Raw genomic sequence first — 26,891 nt, forward strand, 5'->3', positions numbered from 1 at the left:
CTCTTGATTACAATTGCCAATAGCTGAGACGGTCAGTGCTATCTGGGATCCGTGTGACGTCCTTGCCCTAAACCCTAACCCGGCAGGCCTGGGTAATTCCAGTCCTCGGGGGCCTGATTGGTGTCACACTTTTCCCCCATCTCTAGCAAACAGACCTGATTTAAACTAATTGCATTTTTAACTGAAGATCATGATTAGTTGATTATTGGAATCGGGTGTGTTAGCTGGGGTTGGGGCAAAAGTGTGACACCAATCAGGCCCCCGAGGACTGGAGTTGCCCAGGCCTGGCCGGCCTAACCATTTCAAATGTACATTTCAATGGGGTAGGGACGTCCCAAGGATTCCTTATAGCATGGACCCACCACCACAAGCAAGGGCTGTGGTCAAAACTGCAAAAGTTTCGACATACAGGTTGTTTTATCATACTGAAGTGATTCAAAAAGTATTACACTAAAGGGCAAGGGGCAAAATTGCATTGCCTGATTGAGTCTAAAAACAGCCATTATAATGAGCCTGTCCTCCTATTGCTCATCCCACATTGATCAGCCTACATTATAATTAGATTACAGATCAAGAAAATGAAGGATGCTTTTATACATTTCAAATTGCCTCCTGTGGGTTCATGGACCAATCACGTTTCGAATACAAATCAAAACATCATGTGAATGGTAAATGAGTTGCATAAATCTGACCAATTGTATTTGCTCCTCAATTCGTGACGCATCTTGGATGGAGAGCGAGGTAGCGGCAGCGGTCCTTTCCAATAGCTAAACCTGCACTGCCATCTGATGGATATCTTGAGAATTACACGGTAGGGCCTACTTTGTTGGACCGCGGATGATGACTCGTGGATGAGACTGCAAGCAGGTCTTGCTAGATAGAATCCAGTATTTGTCAAATGAACGTCAAAAGTATATATTATTAGCATTTTAACTAACCCTTTTCCTAATCTTAACCTGCTGCGTAAATTTTCCTAACCTGCTACGAAATGTAAAATCTGACGTTAATTTGACAAAAGATGGATGCCTTCTAGGCATGACTACTGTAAACTGCATTAAAATACACCAATCAAAAAGCCAAAACAAAAACAGGTCACTTCCGTCGAGCTGTAAAATCAGGAAGGATGCAGGAGGTTTGGTGTTTCCACTAGTTACCACAGCCACAGAGTCAAAATGGACTATATCGTAAAAATTCGCTTTTTGGGCTACATTTACGGTGAGGCGTAAGGTTAGCAATGTAGTTAAGGTTAGGTTTAAAATCAGATTTTAAGAAGAACATTTTTAGAAATGGGCGGGGTGTAGCCATAATTATGACTTTGTGGTTGTGGTAACTAGTGACGACCAGAGGCTTAATGTACAGCCAGAGATACTACTTTCTCTAATATCTCTGGGACAGTTGATCTGTGACAAAATGTCGATGACTACTCTGCAGAAGGTTACTCTGATTTCCTGCTCTGTCCTTTGTGTTTCGTTATTCCTTCCCAAAATGCTTTTACCGAGAGGGAAGACGGATGTAGGGCAGCCCGAGGGTAAGGCAGCTTATCACTGATCCGTTCTGATGTTGATGTGCGGCTCGGCTTTGATGCTTGGAAGATAATTCCATATTTTGCGTATCGTTCTAGCCATCTGCAAACCTGCCAGCAAAGCTAGATAATGTATAATACGTAACTGCATGTAACTATCGAATACAGCATTTCATATGTCTATGCTTTTTACCAATAGCCTACAACTGCAAGTTATTATAGCCTACAATTTTGTTATCATCATCAGGGTGTATGCATATATTTAGTCTAGAAGGTTATCCTCTGTGTTCTACTCCTCATTACCCTTGCCAGTTTTATGAACTCCCACACCACTCAAATAAAGTCATTGTAATTTGTCATGTCTTGTTGTTTTTCCTGTTCTTCATTGTGACCATCTCTCCATAATATATTATACTGTATCTTTCACCCCTATTATATCTGTCAGAGGTGTACTGGGTTCAGTGTTGTGTTCAGTAAATTGATTAATCCATCATTCATATCAAACATCTATACTGAGCAATATTCCACTTGCATACCATTGAACGCTGCAGGCTTCTTCCTAGTGTGTTGATCAGTGCTCTCTGCTCTCATTCCTAGTTGGTCCTGGGTATTATCCTCCCATGATACATCGCCTACAGATGCCAGAGGAGGGCCTCGGACAGTGGATGGAGGGGAGTCATGACTCTGGGCCCCACAGCCCTGAGGTCCTGGCTAAAGTCAAAGGCATGGGCACACTTCAGATCCGAGGAGCCACTAAATCCAATCTGATCAGCCAGGCCATTCCCATCTACGGATTTGGAATCCTACTCTACATCCTCTTCATCATATTCAAGGTAAGCTGCACAATGTCCACGCTCAGTCAAATGGATAGACAAACTATTTAGAAGGGGTGTTATCATACATGCAGGCAGGGATGTAGACTGTATTACAGTTTTTAACAGCATCCATGTAATACCTATACTAGCTAGGAGTCCAGTGCATCCAGTACATTACAAGGTGTGCATACCATAAATGCATTGCTGTATTCACAGATGACAACTAGGCCTAAAGGAAAAAGTACTAAACTGGTATGCCGATTTCCTACAATCTCATCTGAAGCTTGGCAGAAGAAGAGGAGTAAGTAGACCGCATCACATCATTAATAGCCATTGTGAATGACACGATGATGTATATGATGTGCCTTTTATCTCATAGTGCAGTTGATAAGAGTCCTGACCTCCCTAACACACACACCATTTAGGTTCTACAGTCTGTGATGATTCACCCTGATGAAAGACTAATGCAGGATATAGCACACCCTGCGAGGAGAAATGTGTCATCTGACAAATGAGCTCCTCTCTAACAGTCACCTCTTTCATGACTTTGAGGGCTTATTTTCAATCAACTTCCTCATTGTTTTGATCGTTCCATTTGTCAGGGCCCCTGCAGAATGTATCAGTAGCTCCAATTTAAGCAACTCTGGGATAAGGTAGATTAGGATCCTGTCCAATTCACAGGGAGCTTTGTTCCCTGCCTTTGTTAGACCTGGATTAGCAATGAGAAGTAATGTTGTTTCAGCCCAGCAGTGTCTAATACCAATTAACTGCATGTATTTTGGATCAGCACTAAGAGGTTTAGCTCCATTCATCAAATGAATGCCAAGGGGGTAGGGGTGGGGGACAATGTGACAGGGACAGCATAGAAATCTATTCATGTCCTTCTATGTGTCAATGCCACTCTCACCTTCCATAATTAAGAAACATTGAGTCACAATGGTTGATTCAAATGAATACTGAGTATTGGATGTGTAGTACCGAACGGGCAGAGTGAATGTTGAATCTCAAGGCTTTCTGCAACATTGGAAAGCAACTCTAGATACGGTGTGTGCGCGTGCATGCATGAGTTTGCTCTTTACATCCCTGACTGCCATGTTTCCCTCCCAGCAGATGATGAACTGACCCAGCTTCAGGAGAAGCTGCTGGAGACAGAGAGGGTGATGGAGAGGATCGTCTCCAGAAGGAGCAGCACTCCTGACAGGTAAACGGCCCATAGTTCCATTTACACACCACTTCTCACAGCCCAGATCTAAGAAAAGCCAAAGAAATTACTCAATTTCAGGGATAAATCAGGGTGGACGCCACATAAAAATGAAAGGGCATATTCTTTGATTAACTCTCCCATATTCAGGTATTCCTTTGCTCATGTGCCATTTCATTTTTTTTGTCCGGATCCAACCGTTAAAACATGACAATCTTTATTGGTTCGCATCCTTACCCACCATGCAAGTGTATATTTTGTACTTCATGAAGATTGTACTTCATTGTAGATTTGATGCAACTTGAAGGAAAGCATGTACATTTAAAAGCCTCCTGTTTAACACAGAGATTGGGGCCACCATCCATGGAAGGTGAATTTTCGATCTCCAATAACAGATAACAATATTCACTCTGATCTTTCTTAATAAAGGGGTATATTAGATCAATAACATGCAATTAGTGTCTCTCTTCATTTTCATCCAATACTGGAGTAGATTTCCAATACTTTGAGACATATCTCCTTTCAGGACAAATCTCAGCTATTAACTTCTCTCTATTACTAATTTCTGCATGCCATTTTTCACCTCTTCACAATAACTTTTTAATATTGCTCATCCTAGAGGCAGTGTTTAGCTATTCCATTAAAATGTGTTTGACATACCATTTGTAATCTGTGAAAGTGTTGCAGGAAGGCATAAAATGTTATCATGAGCAAAGTGGAAATGAATAATCTCCAGGCTATAGATAACGATTGATCAGAATGAAAGCACTGTGGTATGAATGGGAGAAGGACCGCATTGGTATTAATTGAGGCCCCTTTTCTTTCCCCTCTCTGCTGCTCTCTGGTGGCGTGCAGCAGGACTAGCAGCAAGGTTAGAAGAGCATCCAAGCAGGAGGAGAAGTTACTGCGGAAGCTGAGTAAGATCAGCCGGGTGATGCAGGAGGTACGACTGATGGAGGGGGCCACACCTGAGATGGAGGCTGAGATGGTGCCCTACACAGCTGACTGGGAGGGTAGGTTAACAACACAGCAGGTAGGCTACTCTCGGTCACTCACCACACAGAAAATAATATTCACATGAGGCTTTGAGTATTATTTACTGTACTTCTGTAGAACTATGACATAGGTTAAGTGGAAAAGGTAAGTAAGACTGTCTGAGACAGTTGATATTATGATTGTCCCCTCTGGTAGAGTGTCCCTGTCATTCCATGTTTGTCTCTCTCGCCAGGCTACCCTGAGGAGACCTACCCCCAGTATGAGGAGCCCGGTGGCAGACGCAGCGGCAGTTATGACCCCATCAGCATCCTGGAGGAGCCTGCTGCTGACTCAGAGATACCCACTGCTGAGGCCCTGGCTGAGGAGGTGGTGGATGAGGAGGAGGATGACGTAGAAGATGATGCGAAGGAAGAGGAGCTGCAGCTCTGCCTGCCCCCACCTCCTGAAGGTTGGAAGGAAGAAAAGGGTAGTAGTCCCAGCAGAGTAAAAAAGCAAATCAGATTCAGCGACCACAAAGATGTGTTTCACTACCCTAAGCAGGATACGGTCTACGAATATAGGTATGAAGAGGTGAAAGAGGAGAGGGAAGAAGAGGATGAGGAGGAAGAGGAGGAGGAAGTTGAAGAAGAGGAGGAGGAAGTTGAAGAAGAGAAGGAAGAAGAGGAGCAAGTGGATGAGACAGAGGAAGAAGTAGCTGATGAAGAAGACCCACTGATGGAGGCCGAGGCTCTCAGTTTTAGTTGTGACGTCTGTAGCAATCCAGAGGCAGAAGCAGAAGAAGAGATGGAAGAAGAAGAGTACATTCTACTGTCTCAGTCTGAAGAGACAGACAGCTTCACCCCACCAGATATGGCTGGTGAGCTGGGGATTGGGAGTTTTCTCAGGATGAGGAACAGGAGAGAGACATAGTGGTCAGAGTCAATAAGGAAACTAGCTCATCCTAAACTAGCCTCCCTAGCCCTTTGACCTTACTGAATGTTTTGAATATTCCCAAGAATGTACCTCTCCTTATGCAAATCCCCGTTTTCTATCCTGTCTCCTTGCGTCCCAAGACAAGATGCTGCTCACTGGGTGAATTGTGTGATCCTATCTAGACTACCTAATACCCTAATATTCATGCTGCTTTAAAGAAAACCATTTACCTACAATTCACCATGTCCTTTGATGACAGACATCAAACTATCTGACTCCAACCTTATTCCAATATGGCAGTCAAGCATTGTAGAGACCCTGGTATCCTCTGGGATAGATTGTAAACAGAGAGAGCAGGGACCCACATGAATAATCTACCTCTGTTTACTAATTTAAAGTCCAGCTTTTGTATCTCAAATTTATTAAAAGTGGACATTCTATTAAAAGGTAATATAAAAATTCAAACCAGCAACTATTAAGCCCAGAATGTATCCGTAATAAAAAATGAATTGTCCATGAGTTGGATCTGAGTCTCCTGTTTTCCTGTTGAATACACTGTACTACCATACCACTGTCCTCGGACACTGTCCTTCTATGACCATATCATCACTTCATACACATCTCAGGGGTTCAGTCAGAGTGCTGTGGGTGCATGTGACTTGTTTGACTAATGACAGGTTTGACTCATTGGAGTTTTATTTTTTTCATAATCAGAACTGTGTTTACAAACACTGTATATTGAACAATGTACACATTTTACATTACATTGAACCAATACTATACACACTCATAGAATGAAAGGGCCTTGTTTCTTGGACACAAAGAAACTTGATATGAAAAGCACAGTATTTTTGTCTGCAAGGATCTCAGCAGTTTGCCTAATAATTCATAAGAGTTAGAACACATTACTAAGAAACAGGAATATCATGGTTGATTAAAGTAGACCCTTTTTCATAACTTGCATTGAGCTGCCTCATCAGAGATTGTTGTTTGCCTTCATTTTACACTTAATATCCATAAAATATAAAATAGTTTCATATATTTTGTGAAAGCGTTTTGCCTCTCAAGAAATGTAGACAGTGGCCAGGTGGTTATGCCGTAGCCTCAAGCACATTTCTACATTATCAGCATAGGTTTGAATCCAGCCTACTGCCCTTTGACACAACCTCTCTATCTTTCCCCACTGTCATCCTCTCTTTCTATCTGTTCAATAAAGTCAGAGGTTTTATTTTTAAGAAGTGACTAAAGATAATTATTGAATAACTAAAAATATGGAGAATAAAAATCCTCTGGAATGCCAGATTCATAGAGAATGATATCAATATAGGATAACATGAGAGATTAGTATGTGTGATAATACACGTAGGCCTGCTACTATCCTTGCCATATCTGAGGGGTTTGGTTTCTGATAACGTATGAACTGATAACCTTCATCTGATAATGTCAGATGAAGATATGAGTGCATCTGCAAACCAAAATCCCCATGGTCTTGTGCCAATACAAGATTCTGTACATTATATTTCTGAATATAATTTGTTAAGATTCCTGGGGACAAATTAGTAAATTATATTTTATTCAGGGAGTTGAGAATTTACAGTAGGGGCATATAAAAAAACCTGACTTTAGTGACTTCATAATCTGAAAATTACATAATCAGATATAACCAAATAGAAAAGGGACCAAATCCCGTCACCTCAATAAGTGTTTTTCTAGTAGAGGGTGGGAGATGAAGCAGGCAGAACAAAGAAGGCGCAGACAGGTCAGGTGCATTACAAAGTCCCGTCTCAGAGAGAGAAGAACATCTGATAAAGCATAAAATGTGATTTTTTTTCTCCAAAGGCACAATATGTACAGCTATTTCACATACACTGTAAACATCGTTAAAGTGCACCATCCTATACATTCTCATACTTGATCGTGTGATATGATGTTTTACAAGATGCACAGGCTGTGTGTCATGCCCTTGACTTGACCTGGTCTGTTCATGTCCAATTGATTAACTATCTGTTTTTATCCTCTGTGTAGGTATGACAGATATTCCCTTCAATCAAGTTGTGTGCTTCAGGCTCAAAAACAAAGATTCAATGAGTGTAAACTAAGGATATTGACACACTTAAGAACAACATACAGGTAACTGCCAGAATAAAGAAAACACTTGAGTATATTAGGGATACAAAGTATATTGAAATCAGGTGCTTCCACACAGGTTTGGTTCCTCAGTTAATTAAGCAATTAACATACCATCATTCTTAGGGTCATGTATAAAATGCCCAGTTACCCATTATTTTGGCTACCATGGCTAGAAGAAGAGATCTCAGTTTATCTGAAAGAGGGGTCTCAAAGGAGCATAGTGGGTTTAAAAGGGTGTATGTCTCAGTCAACCAGATCTCAACCCAATTGAACACTTATGGGAGATTCTGGAGAACGCGCCTGAGACAGAGAGCGTTTTCTACCACCATAAACAAAACATAAAATTATGGAATGTCTCGTGGAAGAATGGTGTCGCATCCCTCCAATATAGTTCCAGATACTTGTAGAATCTATATCAAGGTGGTTTGAAGCTGTTCTGGCAGCTCGTGGTGATCCAACCCCTTATTAAGACGCTTTATGTTGGTGTTTCCTTTATTTTGGCAGTTACCTGTGTCATGGATATGTATAAATACATAAATAACAATATAAACACATACATGGATGTGAATTATGTTATGTGATGTTCAAATGAGTAATATTAGTGACAGTTATGAAGTTAAAGTGTTATTTGTTAGAAGCTTTATCTTTTGAATTACGTTTTCAATCTTGAATGGGTTCTAATTTGTAACCCAATGGTTTCCAGTCCAATATTGAATAAGTTAAAGGTGGCATGTTAATTACTACGATGAAACTCCTTCAACATGAAGATGAACAGTTGTTCGTTTTTTTGTTGTTGAAATAAATGTTATTCATTGAAAAGTAATTAATGATTAAATAAATGTTAGAATTCCACAACGGATACATAAAGTAACAGGATTCATTGTTACATATTTAATTTAAAACATGATCTATTAAAATGAGCCTTAAGATGCAAGAGTGGATTAGTCTTTGTGCTTGTCCTGTCCACTGATTGACATATCCTTATCCAGAATAGAGACTGGAAAGGTTCCTAAGGAGCACCAGAACACATACACACACTCACAGACACACTTGCAGACAGTTTGTGCCGCCACACCATCCTCGGCTTAAGCAAATTCCAGGGGGGATTCTTGGACAGTGTTGGGTCCCCATGGTGACCCGGGATTAACTGTAGCCCTTGGTGAGGGGACTGATGGACTAATGGAGGCCCATGAGTAGGCCTTCAGTTAGGGGCAGGTAGCTTCTCAGGAGGGAAAGGAGAGAGGATGGCTGCTACTCACAGGCCAGCTTGCTGTCAAAGCTGGAGAGAGCAATGGCGAAGGCTTGGAGGGCACACATAGGGTAGTTATAGTCCATGGTGAATACATCCTCCGCAACCCGCCCAAACTGCATCACAATGTAGTCCGCTAAAGGGGTTAGGAAGAAACAGAAAACAAAGAAGTGAGAACTTGATAAATGTGGGTTTTTAGTTACATAAAACAATATAAACTATCATTACTCAAACAAAAGTTTATTTGATTTATTTGACGTACACAGATTAGCAGATGTTAAAGCAGGTGCAGACCTTAAAACTATCACTTTAAAAGAAGGGAGTGAAAAGATATTTCTTGAATAAGTAAAAATATGGAGAATAAAAACCCTCCGGTATGCCAGATTCAGAGAATGACATAAATATAGGATAACATGAGAGATTAGTATGTGTGTTAATACACACAGGCCTGCTGCTATCCTTGCACTGTGCTCTGTACTTTGTCTGCATACCAAATGGCACCCTATTCCCTATATCAGGGATGGACAACTTCGATGGTGGTGGGGGCCACAAAATAGATCCTTTTTACTCTACACATTGCCATTGACTGTAGAAAAAGACTGATCAGAGGGCCTTCAAAAGGGGGGCCACGCCGCCGGTTGCCCATCCCTGCCCTATATAGTGCACCACTTTTTCATCTGATTAGGGAATAGGATGCACAAAGTATTTGACATGGAGGCAGTAAGAATCTGGAGAGCTCACGGTCATTGTCGTGGATGATCTGGAAATTCTTGACTGAGGCCTGAGTGACTCTGCCGTGGAAGTTGAGAACGTAGGACTGTGTGTCGTCGTTCCACACAGGGGTCTTGTTGTGAAGCTCGATCACGCTTTCTGTGCTCTTGTTCTGCCACCGCGCCAACAAAGACTCATGGTCCTGAGGTGAAAGGATAAGTCACAGACAGGTGAACCATTACTCAAGGCAACCAACTGAAACCACACCACCAGTCCCTAACATAATCTTCCTACATTGAGGAATATTTTTGTTGACTTACATTCCGTGGGCAGATGGCAACTCTCTCATGGTCCATGTTCATTCCAGGAATGATGACACTCATTTTCCGAGGTCCTTTGAACCCTAAAACATTGGTTTCCTGAAAAACAAGTATAATGGACTTATATTATGGTCCAGTCTGTCAACCACAGTATGAGTCCTCGTTGATAATGTATCAGTTCAAAACCGTTGCCATTTAAATGTGAGCACTAGGTGTCCCCATGTTCCAACACTAATGCTCTGTGCCTTTGCCTACTAACCCCATGATATTGTATGAATTCATCCAGGTTTGCCTCTTATCTTTTATTTGCTATTATTTGTGTCTGACACACCGATGTCTCCCCAGATGAAGGCACTGTTATTAAGGGGCTACGGGGGCTGGTCCTAATGCCTGAGAGTAGTGCTCTGTGTGCGGTCTCTGGATGGATTTGACCTTGCTTGCCTCTCCTCTCTTATTTGTGTCTAACACGTCCATGTCTTCCCCAGACTAAGGCAACGTTAATTATCTATGGGCCTGAGAGTAGCTCAATGTTTGCCTGTTTGTATCTGGGTAATAGACAACAGGAGGACTCACATAGCAGACAGCTGCCAGCTCCTGCCGCAGGATAGTAGCCTCTAGGCTGGAGGTTGTCTTCCCAGGGTTCTGTCCACTGTCATACACTGTAAACTTGGTCCCCATGAGGTTGGACCTGTAGAGAAGAGAAAACAAACTGAGGATTACGGAGGGACTGGGAGAGTATGCCATACTAAAGGGACAAGGAGCCATTGAGACAGATGAAGGCAGTGGCCATTATCCCTAATCAGCCACCTCCTGGAGCCTATCCTACCATCAGACTCAATGAGCAGGAAAAAGGCTCTGCTAATCAACCTTAAGAAAACAATACATTTGTATCCAGGCCATGATGCGCAATCAATGTAAATGGTTTACATCATCATCATTGTCTTTAATGACTCAGCCGTTTACCAGTCATTCAAAAGTCACCATCTCATTATTTCAAATTACAATTAGTATTTATCATATCTTACAGTACATGCTATCATGGTATTTATACTATTGCCATTGAATTTATGACTTAAAACAGCATTATTTAGTTATTAGCTGTCAAAATAAATAATTGTATGGCTATAAACAGTTGGAGAGGGTTAGATGAGATGTCTGCACAGCTAGGTTGAATAATGGCTCATATCTCTGTTAATCCCTTTACCTCAATCACAACTGGAGCCCCTAATGGCGGATTGGACGGCTCTTAAAGGTCAATTGAAAAGTCAGGAGCTCATTTGTGCGGCTTGTCCATGACTCTCACAAGTGGCAGGTGAAAGGTCAGCTGCTCATCTCAATCCAGCTCTCCATCAGTCAAGTGTTACTGTGATGATAGAGGCGTGAGGAGCGAGAGGGACAAGAGGCGTGGAGGGGAGCGTAGCCTATCGACCAGCAGAAGCAGCCAGTACACCAGATTAATGAAGAGCGTGGCCAGGCCATGTTTGATTAGACTACCTGGGGGGCTCTCTCTGTGGAGCCACTGTGCTGTGGCAGAGCTGATGCTATCTCTAAGGAGCGCTGATGTCACTGCCTGCCTGGAAATCAAAGCCTGGAGCCCCGGCACTATTCTATACTAACGCAGACAGTGAGCAGGCCCAGACAATATGTGACTGGTTACAGGATCGGGGGCATTTGAGGCTAGTTCCTACTTCACAGCAGGGCCGTTTTAAAACATTTGTTGAGTTTTTGTGTACAAATGCCTTCTTGAACATGTGAACTTTCATGTGCCTTAATCACAAACTTGTACAGGATCCGTAAATATGAATAAAAATGTTTGATTATGGAGAAAGCCCTGAGCTATATTGAATTTGTTCTTAACTGACTTGCCTAGTTAAATAAAGGTTAAATAAAAAAATAAGAATGACAGGATCCGTCCTTGCTAGTCATGATTGGTTGAGATAATGGAGGGTCAACCATGCTGACGGTTGCTGGCCATGAGTTTACATGTGAATTCTGTGAAAAGAGATGGGTGGGGCTAATTCTTAAGAGCGTGTGAACGATCCTGAATGGGCATAAAAAGAGCTCATTAGAAAAAAAATCTGTTAAATTTGACATAAGCCCCCACAGTGAAATCTGGTCACAGAAAGTACGTATTCATACCCCTTTACTTACTCCATATTTTGTTGTGTTTTTTTTTTCTTTCTCACCCATCTACACACAATACCCCATGATGTCAAAGTAAAAATGTTTTCAGATTTCTTTGCAAATGTTTTGAAAATAAAATACAGAAATATCTAATTTACACAAATATTCACACCCCTGAGTCAATACCTGTTAGAAGCACCTGTTAGACTGTTAGAGTGTTCAGAAAAAAATAAGCAATCACGTTTGGTGTTCGCCAAAAGGCATGTGGGAGATTCCCCAAACATATGGAAGTAGGTACTCTGGTCAGATGAGACTAAAATTGAGTCAGATGAGACAAAAATTTTGGCCATCAAGGAAAATGCTGTCTGGTGCAAACCCAACACCTCCCATCACCCCAAGAACACTATCCCCACAGTGAAGCATGGTGGTGGCAGCATCATGCTGGGGGAATGTTTTTCATCGGCAGGGACTGGGAAACTGGTCAGAATTGACGGAATGATGGATGGCGCTAAATACAGGGAAATTCTTGAGGGAAACCTGTTTCAGTCTTCCAGAGATTTGAGACTGGAACGGAGGTTCACCTTCCAGCAGGACAATGACCCTAAGCATACTGCTAAAGCAACACTCGAGTGGTTTAAGGGGAAACATTTAAATGTCTTGGAATGGCCTAGTCAAAGCCCAGACCTCAATCCAATTGAGAATATGTGGTATGACTTAAAGATTGTGGACACCAGCAGGAACCCATCCAACTTGAAGGAGCTGGAGCAGTTTTGCCTTGAAGAATGGGCAAAGAACCCAGTGGCTAGATGTGCCAAGCTTATAGAGACATACCCCAAGAGACTTGGCAGCTGTAATTGCTGCAAAGGTGGCTCTACAAAGTATTCACTTTGGGGGGGTGAATAGTTATGCACGCTCAAGTTTTCTGTTTTTTTGGTCTTATTTCTTGTTTGTCTTACAATAAAACATATTTTGCATCTTCAAAGTGGTAGGCATGTTGTGTAAATCAAATGATACAAACCCTCCCCAAATCCATTTTCATTCCAGGTTGTAAGGCAGCAAAATAGGAAAAGTGCCAAGGGGGGTGAAAACTTTCACAAACCACTGTAGACATACTGTAGTCAGTGCAGACCCACCCACATATCCTTATAGGAAGTGTCTGCCAGGGTGTGTAGGCTGCAGCAGTGCCCCTCTCCCCTCTCCAGTGTGCCCACAGGGTCTCTCTGTCCTTGTTTTAATCGACCCTGGCCCCCTGGCTGCCAACACGCAGGTGTTGCTTCCTCATCCCAACAATGAGCGCTCAAACGGAAGTAATGAATCCAATTACTTTGTCTTCTCCAAGAGAGCAGCCAGGTGTGGGCCTGCATAGCCCCCAATTCATTACAGCATATATCAAACAGCACATTCATTCAGCTACTCCAAAAAGGCAAACGTCCTTCATGCATAATATATTTAAGGTTAGAGAATCCCATGGAATTGACAAATAAGTATGAGCATGCACTCAGTAGCTTGCTCTACTCTACATTGTTGTAATACCTCTGCCCATAGGCCTACAGTCTGAAAGAGAAACAACCATCTTCCACAGTTTCTTGGAAGGTAATCTGGATTTCCCATAACGATGGGCTCTTTATTGTGAAAATGGTAGCTGCAGCCACGTGGTCAGAAGAAACAGCAGCAGACTCACTCACCTCAGCTTCCCGATGAAACTCTCCCCCCCTCGAGACAGATCAGTGGGATCGATGGAGATGAGGTAATTAGATGTTTTGCTCTTCTTTCTCTTCCGTCCAGCTAACAGGAACACCTATGGCAAGAACAAATCCAATTAGCAAAGCAACTTCATCAGAAACAACACCATCATCAATAAGCCCTGGGACATGAGCCTGCAACATCTAAATTAGCCTCATCTAACCAGCTCCACTAAACAATCAAAGCATGGACTCCTTTCACAGCCTGTCACGGATGATTGGTCGTGCTAATTCATAGTGTAGTTTTTGTAGTTTTTGTTCATAGGCAGAGGGCCATGTACTGTCAGGATGGATGGTGGCCCTAAAGCAGTGCTGTTCAATTCTGGTCCTGGAGGGCAGAAACACTTCTGGTTTTTGTTTTGCACTCACCTGGTGTCCTAGGTCTATAATCAGTCCCTTATTAGAAGGAGAGGATGAAAATCAGTCGTTTTTTGGCCATCCAGGACCGACATTGAACAGCCCTGCCCTAAAGGGTCACACTTTGCGTTCTGTCAGTGTGATAAGTATTTATCCTTCTGCTCCACACTCACCTTCTTCCCATCCTCCCTCTCCAGGTGGAGGTAGTAGGTAGGGTACATGCCTCGGTCCATGCCCTTCTTGTCTCTGGTGATCCTGCACTTCACTGTGATCCCCTGAGGGGCTGGTCTCAGGGTGAACTCCTCCAGGTCGTCCACGTCGATGGCAGGCTCACTGACGGGAGGGGTGGACGCTGAGGCTGCCTCCTGATGGACAGAGATAGACGGCCCATCAGCCCACACCCCGTTCAAAACATCAGATTACCGGACCTTCGGCTGTTCTGCTTCCCTTCCATTATAAAACGGTAATGGTTATTATAAAACATCCATTGGGGACTGAAACTACATTAGCACGTTGTGTTTAAAACCATGAGGCTGTGTAGACACCATCTGGGTTTCAACAGGGGGTTAGATCCACATGGAAGGACCAGGCAGCGAGGAGACATGATTAACAACCAAACTTGTAGTAACAGACAGACTGTGTCTCAGCAGCTTGGTGACATGGTCAGGTGCTCAGGGTAGCTTCTAATGTCACTCCTGATGTCAGGTGCCTCTCTAAAGCCCACAGTACACTAAGGAGTCACTTCCCCTCAACCTCCTCGAACCACAGGAGACTACACAGCCCACCGCCTCCTCTGACTAGCTCTACCTCTGAGTCAGATGGCAGGAGAGGAAACAGCAAAGAAAAATAGCATGTTCTCACACCACATTTCCTGCAGGTTTAAAATATTCATACAAATAATAAATCAGCAGTTATTTCGGCATATGACAGATGATGACAAGTCAGAAATACCAGAGCTAACCTAAGACTTAGTGGACTGTCATTTGTCTTTTCAGGGGGGTATATTAAATAGCATTTCAAAACTGCCAGGGGGCCAAAGGGCCAGGGTATGTCATCTGCATGATTGAAAGCCATGCCAACCGGAATATTATATTCAGCTACCAAAGAGTTCAGCAAGGACATGATTCAGAGAGGCAGTTTGATATACAAAAGTTCCAATTTCCCCTCTCAGATGGATTCATGAGACTGCTTAGGTTCTGAGATCCAGGGAAAAAACTCCCATTTCCATTGGGTAAAACTATTCACATCAGAAGATGTCTGGGCTGCTTCCATGTATCAACAAACTACAGTGCAAATGACAATAATAAAGATACACAAGAGGAATAGGTTGATCATAATGTAGCCCAAAACACAAAACTGCTCCATCGTCATTCCCCAAATGGACTAATGGCTGAGCCCCGCTGAGCAGAGGAACAAAGCAAATAGAGGGTGCATTAGTGCACACTGTGTGTAAAGTAAAAGCTCCATCCAAGAGTCAGGAATCAATAGATGACCACAGAGCATCAGATGGTGTACCTTGCAGGACTTCTTGCTGGTAGCAGAGCCTGGCCGTGTGTTACTGTTGAGCTGAGAGGAACTGGAACTGACTTCATCCTCGTCATCCTCCTCTTCGTCAAAGTTCATACTACTAGAAATACCTTCAAACAGAAAATACATAATGTAATGGCATTGTCGTTCTCCTAGTAACGCTGTTTGAATAAGAACTGTAAATGCATGCTGCACCATACACCAAGCACTGTACACAAAGACACAACACACAGGAACATAGACACATACGCCTGTTCTGAAACATCAGTTCATGGAGAGGTTTGGATACACTACTGTCTAAAGGCAGGGTAGTGTTCTGGGTAGAGTCTGAACTGTATGAGGCTCTCTCTCCAACAGGGAAAGAACCATGAAAAGCTGCCAATACACACCTGTAGCGTGCTCACTAAAAGCATTACAACATAAGCCTCAGGTCATAGTATACCTGCTGCTTCCTGAATTGGTTGGTTGCCCATGACAATTTTTAAGAAAAATGTATCTGTCACTGTACAGTATGTTTTCAGCTATCAAAAGGTGGTGGAAACTGGAAACCTATTTACCAGGAGGGACAAAACAAGTGGAGTACTGTTGATGTTTTAAGTAAGGTGTTATTCATGATGTAATAAGCATGATGTTACTGTTTAGTTGGCTTAGATGTTATTGTTCAGTTGGCAAAGATCTCAGGGGAAAGAAGAGCTGTATTTGACAGGTCTTACTGTATAATACATCCAAGGTCCCCACAATCTCATAATCTCAGACCAATCACTGCATGATTGGAGAGGACAAGTGCCAATCACTCTCTGACCTGTGTTTCAGACCAATCGAAGCCACAGAGGGACTGTACATGTACACAGATCAGGCTGGAGGCCAGGGATAGGCCTATATGTATTGATACCTTTCTTAAGCATGGTGACCCTCAGGTCCTGCTTGCCCTGTGGCTGAGCACTGATCACAGCATCTCCCTCACTCCCCTCCTCCACGGCCCAGTGACCCACCGTCATGATCTGGATCTGGCCCTCTTCCTGGAAGGACGCCGGCCCATCGAGTCCTGCCACACCACCACACCCAACCAGCCCCATCAGAGTCAGACCTCCATAGTCATACAGTAACAGTAGTAACACACATGCATTAGATCATGCACAAACATACTGTTATGTGTCAACACTCACACATAACATGCCTACATGCATGCAAACATGACATGGAGAATGAATGGAAATCTGTTGGAAAAAACTCAAACTACAGTATAAGTAAATGGAGTCTAGTAGATGACATTTGCCTGGGTAATACGGGTCATGCAGTAAAATTCAGCTTTGAATGCCTTTGTGGGTTGATGTGGTATATTTTCGGCATGACTCTTAAAACTTCCGCTGCTTCTTTGCCATTCAATTAGCCTGCGTAACAGGGCAGAACATGATGTCCCTGCTGCTACAGTCAGGGGCAAATGTTTGGAGTGTATGCACGGTTTAAACTAACACTATTCAAAGGCCACACTGAATCTGAGAATCATTTGTATATCACTGGTTAGAAGAGAATTTGCTGTAGACAGTCATCTAAATTCTAGAATGTCGGATGGAAGTTGTGAGGATGCCGAAACAGGGAAGGAAACAAATCAATTGCTTTGTTATTTAACTTCAACAAATCACGACCCGCCATAGGATATCAACAGTAACAAGGGTTAGCTGTTATTTGAGTGATAAATCCATGTATTGGTGTGAGGCCAGTGACTTTTATACAGAGAGCATTTAAAATGTTGTCTGCCATTTGAGTTTGAAAATGATAGTAGAATTCGAAGTCTCAAGACCCCCGGTCTTGGGGTAAAAAGGATGTGTAATCTGAGGTAAAAAGGATGTGTAATTACCCTCAATTCGATGTGGTCGAAACGTGATGTTGTTTTAATGTAGTAACAGATACGGTTTTAGTACAGGAAATTAGCACAAATAATCTAAAATTATATCACAATTCCAGTGGGTCAGAAGTTTACATACACTAAGTTGACTGTGCCTTTAAACAGCTTGGAAAATTCCAGAAAATTATGTCATGGCTTTAGAAGCTTCTGATGGGCTAATTGACATAATTTGAGTCAATTGGAGGTGTACCTGTGGATGTATTTCAAGGCCTACCTTCAAACTCAGTGCCTCTTTGCTTGACATAATGGGAAAATCAAAAGAAATCAGCCAAGACCTCAGAAAAAAAACTGTAGACCTCCACAAGTCTGGTCCATCATGGTGAGCAATTTCCAAACGCCTGAAGGTACCACGTTCATCTGCACAAACAATAGTACGCAAGTATAAACACCATGGGACCACGCAGCGGTCATACCGCTCAGGAAGGAGGCGCGTTCTGTCTCCTAGAGATGAACGTACTTTGGTGCGAAAAGTACAAATCAATCCCAGAACAACAGTAAAGGACCCTGTGAAGATGCTGGAGGAAACAGGTACAAAATGATCTATATCCACAGTAAAACAAGTCCTATATCAACATAACCTGAAAGGTCGCTCAGCAAGGAAGAAGCCACTGCTCCAATATATGTGGATATATTGAAGCAACATCTCAAGACATCAGTCAGGAAGTTAAAGCTTGGTCACAAATGGGTCTTCCAAATGGACAATGACCCCAAGCATACTTCCAAAGTTGTGGCAAAATGGCTTAAGGAAAACAAAGTCAAGGTATTGGAGTGGCCATCACAAAGCCCTGACCTCAATCCTATAGAAAGTGTGTGCGAGCAAGGAGGCCTACAAACCTGACTCAGTTACACCATCTCTGTCAGGATGAATGGGCCAAAATACACCCAACTTATTGTGGGAAGCTTGTGGAAGGCTACCCGAAACGTTTGACCCAAATTAAACAATTTAAAGGCAATGCTACCAAATACTAATTGAGGGTATGTAAACTTCTGACCCACTGGGATAGTGATGAAAGAAATAAAAGCTGAAATAAATAATTCCCTCTACTATTATTCGGACATTTCACATTCTTAAAATAAAGTGGAATTTTTACTAGGATTAAATGTCAGGAATTGTGAAAAACTGAGTTTAAATGTATTTGGCTAAGGTGTATGTAAACTTCTGACTTCAACTGTATGTTAAACTGCAATCAAGATTAAAGAATAGTAAACTGAGGAGAGGAACATTTTCTCTCCAGTGTCTCTCCGGAGCACAATGTCCATCTCCTTGCCTACCCACACCAGTGATAAACACACCACCACAATATGGGAGTGGTCCAATCCTATCAGATTTTGGAACCATTCCTATTGGACTCCTATGGGATTCTATCTTATAGGATCCTACAGGATGGAACCCCCCCCAAAAACTATCATATTTTAGAACCCGTCCTATCGGATAAAAACCTCTAGGATAGGACCTGTAGAATAGAATCCTATAGGATAGGTTCCAAAATGATGTTCTATTGGATTATAATAGTTTTTTAAAAATTGGATTTGGGGGATTTTTTGACTAGGATAGCCTTTTCAGAAATGATGGACAGATATTTAGTGTCAAATTTACATAACGGTTATAAATGAGGCCCCCTGGTCATTACTGCTTCAAAGCCACTGATATACTGTTTTTCCTCATTCTCTTCTGTCTCACCACCATAGCAGTGCAACAAGCGATTAAATGAGATGAGCCAGATGAAATCACGGGCGCTAAAACGCACATTTTGAAAGAGTGTTTTATTGCTCCCAACTGAATTAGTGACTGTCTTTTTAACACTGATTACACAAGAATGACTGCTGCTTTCAGAGGGAGATTGCAGCCTTTTGTTAGTGTGGCGTTAGCGACGCAGCCAACCCTCGTTTCAGAGAGCAGCGGAGTGTGTGTATGTGTGTGTGTGCGACGAGGTAAGCCATCATTCCGTAAGAAGAAAGGGGCTATATCGGTGTTGAATGACATTGTGACTCTGGTCTGAATAATCACTAGCCCTAAATGAATCACATTGGAGGACAAAACAATAACATTGAACAGATGAGTAAGGATTACAAAAGCATCCTGAGATGACAAACAGCCATGTTACCTACACTACCATTCAAAAGATTGGGGTCACTTAGAAATGTCCTTGTTTTTGAAAGAAAAGCACATGTGTTCTTTTTTAAATAACGTCAAATTGATCAGAAATACAGTGTAGACATTGTTAATGTTGTAAATGACTATTGTAGCTGGAAACGGCTGATTTTTTATGGAATATCTACATAGGCGTACAGAGGCCCATTATCAGCAACCATCACTCCTGTGTTCCAATGGCACGTTGTGTTAGCTAATCGAAGTTTATCATTTTAAAAAGGCTAATTGATCATTAGAAAACCCTTTTGCAATTATGTTCGCACAGCTGAAAACTGTTGTACTGATTAAAGAAGCAGACTAGTTGTCCATCCAGTCTCAGCTGTCCATCCAGTCTCCCTGTTGCGCTGTCTTAGGCGTCTCACAGTACGGACGTTGCAATGTATTGCCCTGGCCACATCTGCAGTCCTCATGCCTCCTTGCAGCATGCCTAAGGCATGTTCACGCAGATGAGCAGGGACCCTGGGCATCTTTCTTTTGGTGTTTTTCAGAGTCCGTAGAAAGGCCTCTTTAGTGTCCTAAGTTTTCATAACTGTGACCTTAAATTGCCTACCGTCTGTAAGCTGTTATTGTCTTGACGACCATCCACAGGTGCATGTCCATTAATTGTTTATGGTTCATTGAACAAGCATGGGAAACAGTGTTTAAACCCTTTACCATGAAGATCTGTGAAGTTATTTGGATTTTTACGAATTATCTTTGAAAGACAGAGTCCTGAAAAAGGGACATTTCTTTTTTTGCTGAGTTTAGCCCCATTATTGTGTATACTTATTCATCTTGTGTTACTATTTTTTATTTTTTTATAATTTTTTAAAATATGTATTGTTGGGAAGGGCTCGTAAACAAGCATTTCAGACAGCCACTGGCAATTTATGTTATTTTTAAAATAATTTTTTCATTTAACTTGGCAAGTCAGTTAAGAACAAATTCTTATTTACAATGACGGCCTACACCGGTCAAACCCGGACAACGCTGGGCCAATTGTGTGCCAATTGTGCACTGCACTATGTTGTGCGCTGCACAATCACGGACGGTTCTGATACAGCCTGGAATCGAACCAGGGTGTCTGTAGTGACGCCACAAGCACTGAGATGCAGTGTCTTAGACCGCTGCGCCACTCGGGAGCCCCGAAATAAATACAGTATACTAATTTGATTATTGAAACTCAGAAGTTGAGAGAGACATCAAAGTGAGACAGGGAGCACAATTTCACACTTCCATTTCAATTCATACGGCTTACATATGAAGTCTGTATCAAGGCCAAGGAGCGTTTCAGCAGCCACTAAGGTGTTTACTTGGCAGGCAGAGAGGACCGACTTCTCTAACATCATTACTCAGATTAGATTTTGGACAGACTTAGCATCTGAGTGCATGCTTCACTTCTCTGTAAGGGCAGCTTGATTAGCTTTAGAATGCCACTATGTGCCACCAGAGATGGAGACATGAACAGAACTGAGTCCAATCCAGCTTGAGGATGTTTGAAAGGATGAGTGTGTGAATGAGAGAGACGCATACAGCCAGGTACCTGATGGAGCATGGGGAAGAGGCATCTTAACATGGACTTTTTAGAGCTCAACTCATTAAGACAATACAGCAATATAATACAGCTATCAAAGGAGATCAATTGGGAGACAAATACGTAGTCTGGTGGCCATGCAACTAATTTCATGCAATCTATTTTACTCTACATGATACAAAAGTGGTATCTCTTGCTCTGCACAACACTCTCACATGGTGAATTTAATTCTGGCACAAAATATGAAACTTCCTCCTCATTGAAAACCTGAGGATTTCAATTGGATCGTTTCATTTCCATCACGGTAGGAGACAGAGCTGAGCCAGACGGAGACGTGCTGTACAGTTGACCAACAGACAGAGAGAGAGGACCATGCATGCTGCTGTAGCCTGTCTGTCTCTCGGTCTGTCTGGAGGCAGCAGCAGCAAGCCTGACCTTTGTGCTTCCCCTTCCTCTCCTTCTTGCCGCTGGCTGTCTGCGGGGTGGAGCTGGTCGATGCCTTGCCCTTTTTGGCTGAGCGAGGAGCCTGGTTGTCCGCTACCACCTTCACCTCCTCGTGTTCAGCTTCTTGCACTACACACGGCACGGCAGGAACCAGCGGACAGAAGGAATTAGCAGGCAGGTTGGGGGAAATGATGAAGATAAAATGAAGTAAGGGACTAAACAGAAGGGTACTGTCAGTTAAGGTTAGCCTATAGGGAAAGAGAAAGAACAGGTAAAGACAAAGTTAGCAGAGGACACTATACAAGGTTATAGGAAGCAGACACACAGCAGAGGCGTTTTTCTTGCCTGGGAGAGAACACTGTTTATCGCCTCATGTCAAACAGGTCATGGATGTGCTAGCTCTGTGAAAATTGCAAATGCACAGCGCACGCTCCTTCCAGCAACAACATGTTCCAGGATTAGATAATAACAAATGCATACTGTAGCTACAGTCCCTTGAAATTGGCACTTTGATTCTAACATGTTTATCTTAAATCTATCAACTGCTTGGTTGCCTTAGTATTTCCCCTACAACCTCCTCTGTTTTGCAGAGTGTCAGTGAATATCCAGTGGTGTGTCTCTATTCTCGTAAAAATTCGGAGCCTAGACCCGTCACCGCGGAGACATTCACAGTCTCATTGTGGGAACCCATTTCTCTTCGAATTATTCCAAACAGCTTCAAGGGGAATAATAGAGCAAATGCTTCAAAAGCTCCGAGCAGAGAGGGATGGAGAGACCTGTATTCTTGACCTAAAGTTACTGTTAGCATATATGGAAACTAACAACTGGTAGGCCTACATACTCTGTTTCAGATAAGCATGAAGTCAGTTTCTGAACTAGGTTAAATTAAATCAGTTTAGTCCACCTAAAATATTCTGTTAACAATGTCACTCTATATTTGCGGCGGTCAATAATATGCAAATATTTTCCAGGTTTTTCGCTTTATGATTTATCTACTGGATGCTAATCTTATTTATAGCAAAAGAAACATGCTATTTACAGTGGCAAGATAAAGTATGTGAACCATTTGGAATTACCTGGATTTCTGCATAAATTTGTCATAAAATGTTATCTGAGCTTCATCTAAGCCACAACAATAGACAAACACAGCCTTCTTAAACTAATAACACACAAACAATTATACGTTTTCATGTCTTTATTGAACACCCCACGTAAACATCCACAGTGCAGGATGGGAAAAGTATGTGAACCCTTGGATTTAATAACTGGTTGACCCTCCTTTTTGCAGCAATAACCTCAACCAAACATTTTCTGTAGTTGTGGATCAGACCTGCACAACGGTCAGGAGGAATTTTGGACCATTCCTCTTTACAAAACTATATCAGTTCGGCAATATTTTTGGGATGTCTGGTGTGAACCGCTCTCTCGAGGTCATGCCACAGCATCTCAAATCAGTGGTTGAGGTCAGGACTCTGACTGGGCCACTCCAGAAGGCGTATTTTCTTCTGTTGAAGCCATTCTGTTGTTGATTTACTTCTGTGTTTTTTGTCGTTGTCCTGTTGCATCACCCAACTTCGGTTGAGCTTCAATTGGCGGACAGATAGCCTTACATTCTCCTGCAAAATGTCTTGATACAACTTGGGAGTTCATTTTTCTGACGATGATAGCAAGTTGTCCAGGCAGAAAAGCAGCCACAAACCATGATGCTCCCTCCACCATACTTTACAGTGGGGATGAGGTTTTGATGTTGGTGTGCTGTGCTGTGCCTTTCTTTCTCCACACATAGTGTTGTGTGTTCCTTCCAAACAACTAAACTTGAGTTTAATCTGTCCACAGAATATTTTGCCAGTAGCGCTGTGGAACAGCCTTTTGTGAACCCCAGATGTGCAGTAATGTTTTTTTTGGACAGCAGTGGCTTCTTCTGTGGTGTCCTCCCATGAACATCATTCTTGTTTAGTGTTTAACGTATCATAGACACGTCAACAGAGATGTTAGCATGTTCCAGAGATTTCTGCAAGTCTTTAGCTGACACTAGGATTCTTCTTAACCTCATTGAGCATTCTGCGCTGTCATCTTTGCAGGACGGCCACTCCTAGGGAGAGTAGCAACAGTGCTGAACTTTCTCCAGTGGACTGATGAACGTCAAGGTTTTTAGAGATACTTTTGTAACTATTTCCAGCTTTATACAAGTCAACAATTCTTAATCTTAGGTCTATTGAGATCTCTTTAGTTCAAGGCATGGTTCACATCAGGGAATGCTTGTTGTGAATAGCAAACTCAAATGTTGTGTTTTTTATAGGGCAGGGCAGCTCTAACCAACATCTCCAATCTCGTCTCATTGATTGGACTCAAGGTTAGCTGACTCCTGACTCCAATTAGCTTTTGGAGAAGTCATTAGCCTAGGGGTTCACATACTTTTTCCAACCTACACTGTGAAAGTTGAAATGATGTATTCAATATAGACAAGAAAAATACAATAATTTGTGTGTTATTATTTTTTTTATTTAACTAGGCAAGTCAGTTAAAACAAATTTAATTTAATTTTCAATCACGGCCTAGGAACAGTGGGTTAACTGCCTGTTCAGTTGTCAGCTCGGGGATTTGAACTCGCAACCTTTCAGTTACTAGTCCAACGCTCTAACCACTAGGCTACCCTGCCGCCCCAGTTTAAGCACACTGTTTGTCTATGGTTGTGAGATCAGATCAAATTTTATTACCAATTTATCATGACATCCATGTAATTACAAAGGGATCACATACTTTGTCTTGCCACTGTACATGGTATACTTTGAAATGACATACTACAGTACTTCTTTGAAAAATACAGAAAATAACACTTATAATATAAGTGCAATATGATTTTTCAATGAATCCAGATAGGGTACGTAAATAAAAGCTGGAATAAGAACTTATGAAACAGCATTTCCACTTAATACTGAACTTATCCTTTCATGGATATTATCTGAAGGATATACTGTAGATGTGGAAATGCATACAGTTTAAGGTTAATCAGATGGAAATACGAAAGGTACAGAGAACACGTAATCCCTCTTAGTGAGTGCTGAATTGATTCTTAAAATAGAGCCAAGAAAATGTGAGTTCTACAGAGAGAAAAACAGGGGTTAATCTAAGGATGGTGAAAAATAAGGACAGGAGAGAGAGAGGGAGATTCTATTTTTATCAAGACCAAACAGTGTGTATGCTTCCTTCACTAACAGCATAGTGCCATCTGTGTGTTGTTAAGCATAAGGTATGAATCAAGGGACTCTCTCCATATGTTTGCTGCTGTACTAAATGAGCTCCAAGGCATCTTTTTTGACATCTTTGGAAGGATGGGGCTGAGATTGCAACGGGAAATATTCTGAGCAGTTCAAAGCTTCTGTGTCTTCTGTGTATAGCAGGGGCTGTTTGACTAGTGTCGGAGGGGAATATTTTCATCAGGATGTACACTCACTGAAGGAAGATGAAACATATACTTTGTATTGACGTCACTCCACTCATATGCACTGAGCTGTTTCTGAAGCTTTCATATACAGTCATCTCCAAAATGATTGGCACCCTTTATAATCATGCGGAAAAAAGACTGTATGAAATAAATACAAATACTGAGCTTTATTATATGCTAAATAAGTTATTTAATAATAATCCAATTGCTCAGAGAAAAATATTTTGTTTAACCAAGCAATAAAAAAATCTTTAAAAGATAGGGGTCGAAATTATTGGCACCACCTGTTTTCAATACTTTGCGAGGATAATGCCACTGAGCTTTCTTCTTTAATGTTTTATGAGATTGGAGAACACATTGGGAGGGATCTTAGACCATTCCTCCATACAGAATATTTTCAGAACCTTGATATCCTTCAGTCTGTGCTTATGGACTGCCCTTCAATTCAAACCACAGGTTTTCAATGGGGTTCAAGTCACAGCCCCATAACATCAAAGATCCACTACCATATTTACAATAAGTATGAGGTTATTTTCTGCATACCTCTAGTGTGTGTGGCCAAAGAGCTCCATCTTCGTCTCATCTGACCATAGCACCTGGTTCCAATCCAAGTGGCAATGCCTTTAGCAAACTCAAGACATTTACATGTGTTGGTTGCTCTCAATAAAGGCATTTTTATGGCAACCTTTCCAAATGGCCTATTGGCATGGAGGTGGCATCTAATTGTAGATTTGGAGACCCCAATATGCGACCAAGTTCTGTAATTGTCCAACTGTGACCCTTGGACTTTTCTGCCTACCGAACCATCTTCCTCACTGTGCGTGGGGACAAGCTACAAATTTCCTCTACCAGGCAAGTTTACCACAGTTCCAATGGTTTTAAACTTCTTAATTGTTGCCCTAATAGTGGTTAATGGTATATTTGGATTTTCAGTAATTTTTTTGTACCCATTGCCTGATTTATGTTGTGCTGGGCATTGTCTTCCTCTCCAGCAGCCAGCCATCCAGGCTGTGCTGTGTGGATGCAAGGTCTGGAGCCCAGACTCAGTCACTCTGAGTTGGGGATTAAGACTGCAGCTAAAGTCCCTCTGTGGAGATCAGTGGCCCAATCGCCACAGCACTAACACCATCTCTGTTCTATCTGGAAGGACTACTGCAGAGCTCTGACCACTAGAGTTTTATAGTTGAAAAGGCATGTACTGGTAAATCCTGGAGTCTCTCTCTCATACAAAGACACAAAGTTATTTCATGAATAAAGTATTACATGTTTATTTTGCCAACCTTGACATGGTATTGATAGATATCTCAGTATTGCACCTATGCAGAGTAGAAAGTAACACTAAAAAAGTCACTACAGTAGAAAAGTTTTCCTTTGGCCCAGGAGCTAAGAATCAATAGACGAACTTGATCAAACAGTGAGCGGCGCATAAGGACAAGAACATGGATACAGTAATTCAATCAGCCATCTTTCGCAAGCACTCTATGTGAGTAACCTGGATCAATACCATCCTGTCATGGCTGTGAATAGCCCTTGAAAGGGCCCCACGCCAGACCGTTACTGGACATCTCTGTAATTGCCCGGCACCAATGTAGCAGCTTCCTCAGAGATGAGAGGAAGCGGGTTCCTATGGTAAACAGCTGTTGATAGGGTCCTGGGTTTCCAAAATGGCATCCTATTCCCTATATAGTGCACTATTTTTGGACAGAGCATAAATAGTAGTAGTATACAGAGCCTAGCCAAAAGTAGTGCACTATATAGGGAATAGGGTGCCATTTGAGACATATCCCTGGTAATAGGGTCCTGGTGGTGAAAGGATCCTGGCTGT

At 42.1% G+C, this 26,891-nt stretch overlaps 2 protein-coding genes across 7 annotated transcripts in view; one reads left to right on the top strand and one right to left on the bottom strand.

Annotated features, from left to right (window-relative positions):
- The first annotated feature begins 1,101 nt into the window (after positions 1–1,101).
- Positions 1,102–5,971, top strand: ric3a (RIC3 acetylcholine receptor chaperone a). Of its 4 annotated transcripts, none has more exons than XM_071401290.1 (6): positions 1,102–1,528; positions 2,120–2,355; positions 2,554–2,638; positions 3,445–3,538; positions 4,394–4,551; positions 4,767–5,971. In XM_071401290.1, exons 1-6 carry the CDS (start codon positions 1,411–1,413, stop codon positions 5,441–5,443), a joined length of 1,368 nt encoding a protein of 455 aa, XP_071257391.1. In that variant the 5' UTR covers positions 1,102–1,410; the 3' UTR covers positions 5,444–5,971. The 4 variants fall into 4 exon arrangements, with proteins under 4 accessions (XP_071257391.1, XP_071257394.1, XP_071257393.1 ...); XM_071401293.1 differs by having other exon boundaries at positions 4,397–4,551; XM_071401292.1 differs by having other exon boundaries at positions 3,448–3,538.
- Positions 5,972–6,124: 153 nt separating this feature from the next.
- Positions 6,125–26,891, bottom strand: part of LOC139575885 (tubby protein homolog) — a 106,252-nt gene continuing 85,485 nt past the window's right edge. For 2 of the 3 annotated variants that reach the window (XM_071401287.1, XM_071401288.1), the window contains exons 4-12: positions 21,613–21,750; positions 16,499–16,651; positions 15,595–15,716; positions 14,253–14,444; positions 13,666–13,778; positions 10,430–10,544; positions 9,857–9,955; positions 9,567–9,738; positions 6,125–8,961 (exon numbers count right to left, since the gene is read on the bottom strand). In XM_071401287.1, coding sequence (XP_071257388.1) covers positions 8,828–8,961; positions 9,567–9,738; positions 9,857–9,955; positions 10,430–10,544; positions 13,666–13,778; positions 14,253–14,444; positions 15,595–15,716; positions 16,499–16,651; positions 21,613–21,750 — 1,238 coding nt within the window. In that variant the 3' untranslated portion in view covers positions 6,125–8,827. The remainder of the gene's footprint in view (positions 8,962–9,566; positions 9,739–9,856; positions 9,956–10,429; positions 10,545–13,665; positions 13,779–14,252; positions 14,445–15,594; positions 15,717–16,498; positions 16,652–21,612; positions 21,751–26,891) is intronic. The other variant, XM_071401289.1, reaches the window with a different exon arrangement.

Source organism: Salvelinus alpinus, chromosome 5, assembly GCF_045679555.1.
Source record: "Salvelinus alpinus chromosome 5, SLU_Salpinus.1, whole genome shotgun sequence".
Lineage (NCBI taxonomy): Eukaryota > Metazoa > Chordata > Actinopteri > Salmoniformes > Salmonidae > Salvelinus > Salvelinus alpinus.

Coding starts and splice junctions, on each gene's coding strand:
- ric3a (XM_071401290.1), top strand. CDS start 1,411: ATGTCGATGACTACTCTGCAGAAGGTTACTCTGATTTCCTGCTCTGTC. Junction 1,529..2,119: donor GGATGTAGGGCAGCCCGAGG/GTAAGGCAGCTT, acceptor TCTCATTCCTAG/TTGGTCCTGGGTATTATCCT. Junction 4,552..4,766: donor CTACACAGCTGACTGGGAGG/GTAGGTTAACAA, acceptor CTCTCTCGCCAG/GCTACCCTGAGGAGACCTAC.